This window comes from Herpailurus yagouaroundi, unplaced genomic scaffold (genome assembly GCF_014898765.1).
Source record: "Herpailurus yagouaroundi ecotype Mexico unplaced genomic scaffold, PumYag 28, whole genome shotgun sequence".
Lineage (NCBI taxonomy): Eukaryota > Metazoa > Chordata > Mammalia > Carnivora > Felidae > Herpailurus > Herpailurus yagouaroundi.
The window spans coordinates 123,453,740-123,466,300 of NW_024412376.1; the positions used below are offsets into that span (position 1 = coordinate 123,453,740).

At 37.3% G+C, this 12,561-nt stretch overlaps 1 protein-coding gene across 3 annotated transcripts in view; it reads right to left on the minus strand.

The window, feature by feature from the left end:
• Positions 1 to 12,561, minus strand: part of CEP135 (centrosomal protein 135) — an 85,295-nt gene that overhangs the window by 28,031 nt on the left and 44,703 nt on the right. For all 3 annotated transcript variants that reach the window (XM_040483028.1, XM_040483046.1, XM_040483038.1), the window contains 3 exons: positions 9,907 to 10,059; positions 8,983 to 9,135; positions 4,460 to 4,537 (listed from right to left, as the gene is read on the minus strand). In XM_040483028.1, coding sequence (XP_040338962.1) covers positions 4,460 to 4,537; positions 8,983 to 9,135; positions 9,907 to 10,059 — 384 coding nt within the window. The remainder of the gene's footprint in view (positions 1 to 4,459; positions 4,538 to 8,982; positions 9,136 to 9,906; positions 10,060 to 12,561) is intronic.

Genomic DNA, 12,561 nt, shown 5'->3' on the forward strand with positions numbered 1-12,561 from the left:
GGGGGGGGGAGGGACAGAGAGAGAGGGAGACAGAGAATCCCAAGTAGGCTTCACACTGATAGCAGTGAGCCCGATGTGGGGCTAGAACTCATGAACTGTGAGATCATGACCTGAGCAGAAGTTGGATGAGTAACCAACTGAGCCACCCAGGAGCCCTAAGGTTTATATATTTTTGAACTCTACATAAGTAGATAAAATCATACTGCATGTTCTTTGACATTGTATGTGTAAGATTCGTGCACACTGATGTTTGTAGTTATTATTCATTCATTTTCACTGCTTTGTAATACTTCACTGTGTGAAATACTACTCCCATTTATCTATTTTCCTCAAAACTGACATCAAGATTGTTTTTCATTTTCTACCAGGGAGTTAATTATTTTAGGCTCTATTATGGTCTATGGTCTGGTCTAGGTCTATGGTCTATGGTCTGCTGCCATTACTCTGTTGTAATACAAAAACAGCCACAGGCAATATGTAACAATGAACATGGCTGTGTCCTAACAAAAACTTTATTACAGACAGACTAGAGGCCACAATTGTTCTGGGGGCCATAGTTTGCTGACCTCCAAGCAAGGTTCATGTCTAGAAATGGACTTGCTGGATCACAGAATATGCCTTTGCTAGATAATGCCAAAATATCCTCCAAAGGGGTACCAGTTTGCACTCTCTGACACTACACATACTTGTTAAATAATGTTATAACTTGTTAATTTCTGATGTGATATAATTTTCTGATAGATGTGAAATGTTTTTACTATGGTTTTAATTTGTATTTCTGCTATTACAGAGATAGAACCCCTTTTATGTTTATTAACCATTTGTAATTTCTTCTGCCATAAAGTGTCAATTTACGTCTTCTGTTTTTTTTAGGTGAAATGTACAGCACATTCTCTCAGTGGCTTGTCTTTTCAATTTATGGCTATTTGGTGAACAAAGAAGTTCTTGTCAATGTGGCCCTGTTTATCTGTTTTCTTTCATTTGTATTTAGGAGCATACATTTTGGCAGCAGACACTTCCTGGTTGTGTGATGTTAGGCAAATCTCCCCGGCCTCAGTTTCTTTATGAAATAAGGATAATATTAGCATTTACTTCCTATGGTTATTATCAAAATTAAAATTACATATAATGTTAACAAAGTACCTAACATAGAGTAAATGCTATATAAGTCACTGCTGTTATTATTATTTCCCCAAGGTCAAAAAGATTTTCTCCTGTATTTTCTTTGAAAACTCGTAGCTATTTCTTGAACATTCTAAATTTCAAGTCAACTTGAACTGATTTTTGCATATAGTATATTTGAGGTAGGATGAATTCCTTTTTTTCTTTTTTTAAAGTTTATTTTTGAGAGAGAGCACATGCATGTGAGCGGGGGAGGGGAGAGAGAGAGGAAGAGAGAATCCCAAGCAGGCTCTGCATTGTCAGCACGCCCCAAGCGGGGCTTGATCCCACAAACCGTGAGATTACGACCTGAGCTGAAACCCAGAGTCGACACTTAACTGATTGAGCCACCCAGACGCCCTCTAATTCCTTTTTAATACACATATAATGTGAATAGCCAAGTATCCCAGAAACAATTACCAAATAATCCTTTCTTTTCCCATTGATCTGAGTCCTTGATATATCAAGTTTTTCATATATCTCTGGGTTTACTATCTACTGGATTTTATCATTCTCTTTTAATCCTTGTGATCTACCACTAGATTAGATTAACTACTGACTCTAAAGCCTTCATACCTAGTAGGTTACGTCCCACCATGGTCTTCTTTAAAATTTCTTTGTGATTCTTAGCTCTGTTTCCACGTAAAATTTAAAATCTATTGTCGAGGGGCACCTGGGTGGCTCAGTTGGTTAAGCATCTGACTTCGGCTCAGGTCATGATCTCGTGGTTCATGGTTCAAGCCCTGTGTCAGGCTCTATGCTGACAACTCAGAGCCTGAAGCCTGCTTCATGGAGTCTGTCTCCCTCTCTCTCTGCCCCTCCCCTCTCGTACTCTGTCTCCCTCTCTCTCAAAAATAAATAAAACATCAAAAAAGATAATAAAATCTATTGTTGATTTTCACACACACACACACACACACACCACCTTCTTGGGATTTCAGATGGAATTACATCAATTCTATAGATCAATTTGAGGAGAATTTACATTCTTTTTTATAAACATGATGTCTGTCACCTTTTTTATAAACCTGATATATTTCTCCACTTATTTAGGTCTTCTTTAATGTCTTTCAATAAGGTTGTATAATATTTTTTATAAAGGTCCTCCAAATTCATACATAAGTATCTTATATTGCTCATCTCTATTAAAATGGTATGGATTTTCTTTTTATTTATCTTCTTTGGGATTTGTCATACTCCTAGCATTCACTGTCCATTTGGAATCCGAGGATTCCTGTGTTTTTAAAATACCTAGAAAATTATCAATCATTATCTTTTCAAATACTACCTATCTCTCATTCTATTACATTATCCTACAGTTTTGACAAAATACATGAGACTTTCTCACTTTATTCTCTAAGACTTTAACTTATTTTACATTTTCTATATCCCAATCTCTTTCCAATGACTTCTAGTACTTTAGATCTATTTTTCAGTTCATTAATTCTCACTATCAGCTCCTGGGCAAGCTGAAATGCCAGGTACCCTTTCACCTGAAATAATTAAAAATTGGGACAAGATACATGAAACAATGGTTTTCCAGACACTGAACATCAGGCAATGATGGACGGTGACATGAGGGACAAGAAACAAATGAGATGAGCCCTATGAGCTTACTGCTTCAAGAAAATCCAGGCTGTGGCACAGGGATAGGAACTCAGGTGAAGGCTGGTGGTCTCCCCTAAGTTCAGAAGACAAGACTGAGAGTCAAGGAAAGCCAAAGCAGTTAGGGTTGCAGAGCAGATACTGGAGAGCTACACAGACTAAAAGTTCCAGAGATCTTTTAAAGGTACCACTCGAGTGCAGAGCTCAACACAGAGGAAGCTACTCAAGAGAAAGCCAGAGAATAAAACCGTCAAAAAGTTAAAGGGAATAATACTCAGGGCTCATACAGGGATGGAGTAATTCCTATTCCCCTGAGTCATTTGAAAACCTCATAATTCATGGGGCAATACATAGTGTACTCAAAATGGTTTTGTCCCAGTGGTGGAACAAAATTAGTCCAGGACTAAATGCTACTCTGGTCCCAGTTTTGCTAAAAGCAAAACTGAAAAGTCTCAAGCTACTTTCATCGACTAAACTATATCCCAGAACAAACCTAAAAAATATTTATAGGAATCCACCAACCAAGAAGGTGAAATTCACAATATCTGACATCTAAAGTAACCAGGAATGCAAAGAATCAGGAAAATATAACCCATGATGAGATGAAAAAAACAAAACCCAACTGACACAAAGTTGATAAAAACAGATAATCAAATTAGTAGACATGGTAAATAAAAACAGTGAAGACACAGTAAAGGAAATCAGCCAAAATGAAATACCAAGAGAAAAAAGACTGTCAGAACACATGTATCAATTTGTTAAAAATATTCTACATATATTGGGGCGCCTGGGTGGCGCAGTTGGTTAAGTGTCCGACTTCAGCCAGGTCACAATCTCGCGGCCCGTGAGTTCGAGCCCTGCGCCAGGCTCTGGGCTGATGGCTCAGAGCCTGGAGCCTGTTTCCGATTCTGTGTCTCCCTCTCTCTCTGCCCCTCCCCCGTTCATGCTCTGTCTCTCTCTGTCCCAAAAATAAATAAACATTGAAAAAAAAATTTTAAAAAAAATTCTACATATAGAGAAAGCAATAAGGAATGAAAACAAATTTCATTTTTTCCTCCATGTCTGTACAATGAGTTTTTAAAAAGAATAAAACAACAATAACTAATACTTACTGAATGCTTACAAATGCCAGCGACTCTTCTAAGTTCTTGACATATATTAACTCATTTAATCTTCACAAAAACTTAAGAATTAAGTACTAGCATCACTCCCATTTTACAAATAAAGATACTGAGGGATGGAAAATTTGAGTAGCTTACCTACAGGTAATAGGTAACAGAGATGGATATGAACCCAAATAGTCAGCCTTCAGAGTACACATTCCAAATAACTGTTACACAGCATCTCTAGAACACTATTTTGTAATATTATCTTTTATTTTAATGTTTATTTGAGAGTGCATGCAAGTGCACACTGGGGAGAGAGAGAGAGAGAGAGAGAGGGAGACACAGGATCCGAAGTGGGCTCTGCACTGATAGCACAGAGCCCGATGTGGGGCTCGAACTCACCAACTGTGAGATCATGACCCAAGCCAAAGTCGGACGCTTAACTGATTGAGCCACCCAGGCACCCCACTACTTTGTAATTTTAAAAACATACAGTAAGGGGTACCTATAGTATAGTATATTAAAACTATAATTGAAATAGTTATTCATACAACACAATATACCCCAAATCCAGTTTGATAAATTACCTGATGATTAACACGTGTCAAATGTTCGATAGTTTTCTCTAATTTTGATTTTTCAAAAATACTCATTTCCTGGAGATTCTGAAAAAAATTTTTATAGAAGATGTTCATTCATATCAGATAATAAAATTACCAGAGTAAACAAGTCTACAGTATTATTGTTTGTCTTTTTATAACATGGAAATGTTTTAGAAAGAAAATCATTAGACATTTTACAATAATGCTTTTGGTTGAAAAAAAAAAGTGACAGGAGTTTCTTGTTTTTTATATTCTACCTCCATATGTAATTGTAACAAAAGACACAGAATGGTATGGATTTGTTTTTAACAATTTATCTAGATCAATCCAATCCATTAGCACAACTATAAAGGGAAAAACCGAGAAGGTTAAGTAAGATCAGGAGTGTGCCCTAATGAGAGATATCAGAGGAAGAGAGTGCAAAGAAGAAATCACAAAGACAAAGGAACAGAATACTACAGGGCCAAGCAAGAGATCAGAATTTCAACAATGGGATGGTCAACAGTGTAAACAAGTGCTATTTCTATAGTTATGTTACCTTATCCAATTATTGCTGATACTAAGTGTAGAACAAGTGATACAAGTTGGTGTTCTCTGAGAATTTTTCTAGTGTAGATTCATACTTCTATCCACGTTATTCATTAAAAACAAATAGACACCCGATGTTTGGATTACATATCTGGTTGGAAGGGTCACTGCACTGTATTCATTTTTTGTTTATTAAATCATTCAACCAGTATTGAGTACACACTATATACCAAGCACCAAGCAAGGTATTAGGAATGCATAGTGAGTAAAATGGATAAAGCCTCTGACATCATAGTTACTAAAGACTAGTAGAAAAGACAAACCTTAAACAAGACACTATATAAAACCATGAATATTCTGCTAGAAAAAGGAACTTTATGGCAACATATTGAAAGGGAATCTAGAGCCTAGAGTTCGCTTCCTATGTGAGGAAATGATGTTTAACCTGGCTCTAAAGGATGAATGGGAATTTGCCAGGTGAGGGTACTCAAAGAGATGAACAATTTTTCAATAGCCTATATAGAAAACTGGGGGCAAGAAAAAGTCCATTAAGCTTGGAGTCAAGAAAGTGAGGGGTGGGAAATGGGGAGATAAGTTTGGGGAAAAGAAGGCTAGACCTTGAAGTAGGCAAGAGCCAATCACTGAAGTCTTTGAAAACAGTTAACAGATTTAAATAGGAAGTGATGTGATCGGATTTATACCTCTGAAAGATGACTCTAACTTCAGTGTAAAATATAGATTTGAGAGGCTGCTAATACACAACTATAGTTGAGAAAGAATAATGGCCAGAACAGGATGGCAGAGGAGTAATGGAAAGAAGTAGACATATTGAAGAGAAACTAACGTGAGCTCAGGAGCCAGACTCCATGTGACTTCATAGTTAGGTGATCTTGGACAAATTATTTAAACTCACTGTAACTCAGAGACCACATCTGTAAGCATTACCTATCTGAAAAGGCAATTGTGAAGATTTACTAAGCGCATGGAAAAAGCACTTAGAACAGAGCTCCCCACATGAAAAGGGCTTAATAAATGTTAAATATTATTTAAGAGGTAGCACAAATAGAACTTGGTGATTGATTGAAGGACAAGAAGAGCTTTAAGGGAGAGAGGAGTCAGTGATGATGCCTGGTTTGACATCTGGGTGGGTAGCAGAATAAGAGGAAATTACAAGAGGAAACTTATGGATTGAGATGATTAGTTTTAAGTAAAAGACCTACTGTAAGCTCATAAATCCTGCCTCCTACAATCTAGAAAGATTCTGGTAATATGAATATCATTTTTTTCTGAGCTTTTAGTACTACTGCATTTTTAAATCCTGTTTTTACATTCCTTGGTCCTTTCAACAAATATGGAAAAGAATAAATCAGCAGCTTGTGCTAAAAGTTGCCATATTGCACAGAAGTTTTCCATTTGGTAGTTTTAACACTTATTTTTATAAGAAAGCACATTCTGGAAGGCAGTATTCCAAAAGATCCCAATTAAAAGTATTGTGTTGGGGTAAAATTTTAACTGAAAATGTATGCAATAAGGACTACCTTTATAATGCTTTAATGTCCTTATTCCTAACTTTAGCTACGATTTCTAAGCATTAATTCAATAATACCTATTGAAAGTAAACCACACAATCCATAATAGTAAAAGTAATAGCTATGTTGAGTTCTTACAATGTTCTAAACTCTATTAAGTGCTTTGTGTACATTAACATATTTTTTGGAGATTATAAAAGAAAACATAAAATACTGTGCCTCAACAGGACACCAAAAGCACAAACAACAAAAGAGAAAATACATAAAATGGACTTCATCAAAATTAAAAACTCTTGTGCTTTAAATGGCTTTAAAGCCATTTAGAGCACACCATTTAGAAAATGAGGGGTGCCTGGGTGGCTCAGCTGGTTAAGCAGCCAACTTCGGCTCAGGTCATGATCTCACGGTCTGTGCGTTTGAGCCCCGCGTTGGGCTCTGTGCTGACAGCTCAGAGCCTGGAGCCTGTTTCAGATTCTGTGTCTCCCTCTCTCTGACCCTCCCCTGTTCATGCTCTGTCTCTCCCTGTCTCAAAAATAAATAAAACATTTAAAAAAATTTTTAAAAAAATTAGAAAATGAAAAGGCAACCCACAGAATGGGGCAGAGTATTCGCAAATCATGTATCTGATAAGGGGCTTGTACTAAAAGTATATAAAATACTCTTATAGTTCAATAACAATAAGATAATAATCCAATGTAAAAATGGACAAAGCATCTGAATAGACATTTCTTCAAAGATGATATACAAATGGCTAAATAAGCACATGAAAAGATGCCTGAAATTATTAGCTATCAAGGAAATGCAAATCAAGACCACAATGGATACTACTTCATACCCACCAGCATGATGATAATAAAGAAGACAGATAATAACATGTGTTGGTGAGGATGTGGAGAAATTAGAACTCTTATACAGTGCTGGTGGGAATATAAATGTTACAGTTGCTTTGGAAAACAGCCTGGCAGTTGCTCAAATGGTTATGGTTATCATATGAACCTAGGTATATACTCAAGATTAAATGAAAACCCATATAAACAAAAAGCTGTACATGGATGTTCACAGCATCATCATTCATAATAGCCAAAAAGTAGAAACCACACAAATGTAAATTAAAATGTTGTCTGTCTATCCATACAATGGAATATTATTCCACAATAAAAAGGAATAAAGTATTTTTTTTTAAATTTTTTTTCAACGTTTATTTTTTATTTATTTTTGGGACAGAGAGAGACAGAGCACGAACGGGGGAGGGGCAGAGAGAGAGGGAGACACAGAATCAGAAACAGGCTCCAGGCTCTGAGCCATCAGCCCAGAGCCTGACGCGGAGCTCGAACTCAGGACCGCGAGATCGTGATCTGGCTGAAGTCGGACGCTTAACCGACTGCGCCACCCAGGCACCCCAAAGGAATAAAGTATTAAAACATATATATGCTACATGAATGAACTTGAAAACATTATGCAAAGTGAGAGAAACCAGAAGATAAAAACCACATACTGAATGATTCAATTTATATGAAATGTTCAGAGTAGGCAAATCCACAGGGACAGAAAGTAGCTTAGTGGTTACCTAGGCCCAAAGAGGCTGGGGGGAAATGGAGAATGGCTGCTAAGGGGTTTACAGTTTCTTTTCGAAAATGCTCTAAAATGGGGCGCCTGGGTGGCGCAGTCGGTTGAGCGTCCGACTTCAACCAGGTCGCGATCTCGCGGTCCGTGAGTTCGAGCCCCGCGTCGGGCTCTGGGCTGATGGCTCAGAGCCTGGAGCCTGTTTCCGATTCTGTGTCTCCCTCTCTCTCTGCCCCTTGCCTGTTCATGCTCTGTCTCTCTCTGTCCCAAAAATAAATAAACGTTGAAAAAAAAAATTAAAAAAAAAAAAAAAAAAGAAAATGCTCTAAAATGGACTGTGGTGATAGGCTTAACAAGCCTGTGAATATACAAAACCACTGAATTTTACACTTTAAATGGGTAAACTGAATGGCATGTGACTATCTCAATAAAGCTGTTTTAACAACAACAAAAAGATAATGTCCCTCTACCTGAGGAACTTCCTATTGAGATCAGAGGTCAGTAATTTTCTATAAAGAACCAGATAATAAATATTTTAGGCTTTGTGGGCCAGTTTCTGTTGCAAATACTCATCTCTGCCACTGCAGCACAATAGAAACCACACAGAATACTATGGTAAATGAATGAGCGTGGTATTCCACTAACGTTGACCAATGATGAAATTTGAATTTCATAGTTTTTGTGTGTCATGAAATACTCTTTTTATAGGACTTAAAAATGTAAAAACCATTCTTAGCACATGGTCATACAAAAATACAATGGTCTGGATTTGGTTCATGTGTCATTGTTTGCCAACCCCCTAAATAAATAATCACTTTACAGGAAAACATCTATAAAGACCTCCTTTTTCTCCATAAATTTCAAAAATAAGTCGATCTTATTACTTACTTTTAACTTTTCTTTTAAAGCTTCTTTTTCTGCCATAATCCTTCTTAAGTCAGATAATGCAAGTTCTTTTTCTTTTTCCATGAGACTAATAATATTATGGGAGGCTGTGGTTTGGGTGGATTCTTGTCTTAGGGCACGTAACTGTTCCTGAGCCTTAAAGAATTAAAAGATATAAATAAAAAATGCTTTGGATATGCTCCCATGTAAAAAAAAAAAAAAAAAAAAAAAAAAAACAAAGGCAAACTAAACACATGCTACTTTGCTCTCTTGCCAAATCTAAACAAAATGAGTAAAAGGTATTAAAATAGTAACAACAATAAAAAAAAAAAAAACAAAAAGACAAAGAGATTAAGGGGAAATGCAAGCTACAGAGTTTTGGAAACCAGACAGCAGGTGGACAATTAGTAATTAAGTAAGCAGACCCAAGCTGAAATCCAAGCCACATGGAAAGCCCAGAAATCAATCAATTTGCAACTGCAGATTCTAAAAAAGCTTCAGAAGTAAAAACAGCTTTTTCAACTTGACCTTTTAACTTACATGCCCTTCTCCCTCTCTCAAAGTGGCAGTGGAATTTCATGGGAAATTGATATGGAACAAATATATCCAAATCATGGGTGTTATCCACTGTTTGACAGACTATTAACATGTCTGAATCCCAAGGATAAACTTGGCTCAGAATCAGGCTAAGACCTGTTCTAGGTAATTTTAGAAGAGACTATCTAACAGACCTGACACATAGACTAGAGAAGGAGAATAAATATGAAAGAATAACAGAAATCTCTGCTTTAGGAACAGGATGATAATAATAGATAATTCTAATTATGAAGAAATATCACAAGGTCCATATATTACAGTAATTTAAAAGATTTACACTGGTTCCCTTAAGCTATTCTATAGAATCTGTTGGCTTAATCAATTTCTTACTTCATTATATAAGACACTTAGTTTATCTCTTTCTGCTGTCAACAATTTAACATTGGACTGTATATCCTCCATATGTCTTTCAAATCTTTCCAGCATCCGCTGAAGTTCATCTCTTTCTCTTGTGATCAGATGAACTTCTGAGTTGTAATCACCCTGAAACATAATTTAAAAACAGAAGTTATCACTTGTTATAATTATCACCATATGGTTGTCACAGGATGCTGGTAATGACAGTGACTGGATAATGCTAACAGATAAAAGAACACAATTTTTTATCTAAAATGAGAACAGAAGATGAGAGTGCAGGCAGTATTGGGGCAAATCTCCTGGCCTTCAAATGCCTAGGAAGGGACTCCACTGCCAATGATACCACTTGATCAGATCCCATCAGATGCTTCAACTGTCCTTCTCCTGGAGTTGTTTATAATAGTAGTAACTAGGAACTTGTTAGATATGCAAGTTCTGTGGGCCCACCCCAGACAGACTGAATCAGAAACTGTGGGCACAGGGCCCAGTAACTATGGCTCATCAAGCCCTCCAGGTGATTATGCATGCTAACTAACTGTTGGCAACCACTAGTTTACAACCCACTCCAGGGGAGGGACTAGGAGGGTATGCGTGTGCCTATTACCCACTGCATGTTAACTATTACAGCCTAGCACATTCCCCAGTGTCTTCTTTGTTTGTTTGTTTGTTTTTTTTTTTTACTGAATCTAAGATCAATTTCCCAGCCACACCAACCGCCCCACCTGTCCCAGCCCCAACCTATGTGAGGTCTATTTTTGCAATGAGATAAATATAAATATTTCTACCGAGGAGTATACATTAAGGATGTTCACCAAATAAGCAACTACTTCTAACATTTCTAAAACAGGATTATGCCTATTATTCTAGTCCAATGCAAAAGACCCACTATCTTCACTATTGTGGAAAATAAAGGTGATAAATGTCGACCTGGAATCTAAGATATCTTAGCATTTAGGTACTAATTGCAGAAGCCCCACGTAGGGATAATCTGATAATCAGGTACACTGGAGAGCATTCTGATCTATGTCACTCACTATCTACCGTGCACATAACCATGTCCAATGTAGACTTGGTATCTGTAAGTACCCCTAACCTGCCACTTGGAAATAAGTTATCCTTTTGGTTAAACAAGCAAAATCAAGGCATAATGAGATTAACCATCTGGACACTTAAAAGATAAGACATTTTACAGGACAAAAGCAGATTAGGGTTTGAGGGCTTAATTAAGGCTTAGATAAGTATAAGAGAAACTCTGTAACCTAACCATATCTACATAAAAATATCTTACAGAAAGGAGGTAGTTTACATAGATTTTAAAAAAGGAGAACTCTGTGAATAAAGATTGACAGTTCTGCAGATGTGGTCATTGAGCACTAGAACGAAGCAGAGCTGAGCCTTGTATTGTCCCACTGCACTAGAGCCACAGATGGGGCCACGGCCAACAAAATTCAGCGGGCTAGGGCAAAAGCCCAGAAGTGAGGGGCTCACTCTGCATATCTCTCTGAGCTCTGGGCTTGGCAAAAGTGTTGCTGCTCATCCAGCTTCTCCCCCAAAGCTCAGGTGAAGATCTGGGTTGGGGTAGGAGCTGGGGGTCTGGTTACAGAGAAAGTTGGGACATTAAAAAAAAAGATTTTTTATTACTGTCTTGGTCTCAGCTTAACGTTGACTTTCTCTAAGGAATCTTCTGATTCTCCAATCTAAAATTTTTTATTTATTTATATTATTATTTTTATTTTAGAGAGAGAGACAGTATTAGCAGGGGAGAGGTGCAGAGGGAGAAAGAGAGAGAATCTTAAGCAGGCTCTACGCTCAGCATGGAGGCCAACATGGGGCTTAATCCCACAACCCTGGGATCATGACCTCAGCTGAAATGAAGAGTCAGTCAGAGTCTCAACTGACTAGGCCATCCACGTGCCCCTCCAATCTAATTTAGATCTCCCTGTATGTATTCTCAGACCATTATGAAACCTTCTTGTATCTTTTCTTCACTAACACTATAAATGAGCTTATAAAGTTATTAATATGATTATGTGTTTAAAGTACATCTTTACCATTAAAATGTAAGCTCTGTGAAGGACATAGTAGGTATCTGGTTTTACTCACCATAACTTCAGTGCCTACCATAGTACCAGGTAAAAGGTATAAATTCTCTAACATTAGTGACTGGCCTTCTCCCCCTCCCACAAATTTTTTATTTAAATTCTAATTAGTTAACATATAGTGTAATACAGGTTTCAGGAGTAGAATTCAGTGATTCATCACTTACATGTGACACCCCGTGCACATCAAAAGTGCCCTCCTTAATACCCGTCACCCATTTAGCCCATCTCCCATCCACTTCCTTCCATCAACCCTCACTTTGTTCTTTATTGTTAAGAGTCTTTTATGGTTTGCTTCCCTCTCCTTTTTTCCCCTTCCCATATATTCATCTGTTTTATTCCCTAAATTCCACATATGAGTGAAATCATAAGGTATTTGTCTTTCTCTGACTTATTTCACTTAGCATAATACACTCTAGCTCCATCCATGTTGTTGCAAATGGCAAGATTTCATTCTTTTTGATGGCCGAGTAATATTCCTGTGTGTGTGTGTGTGTGTGTGTGTGTGTGTGTGTGTGTGTGTGTGTGT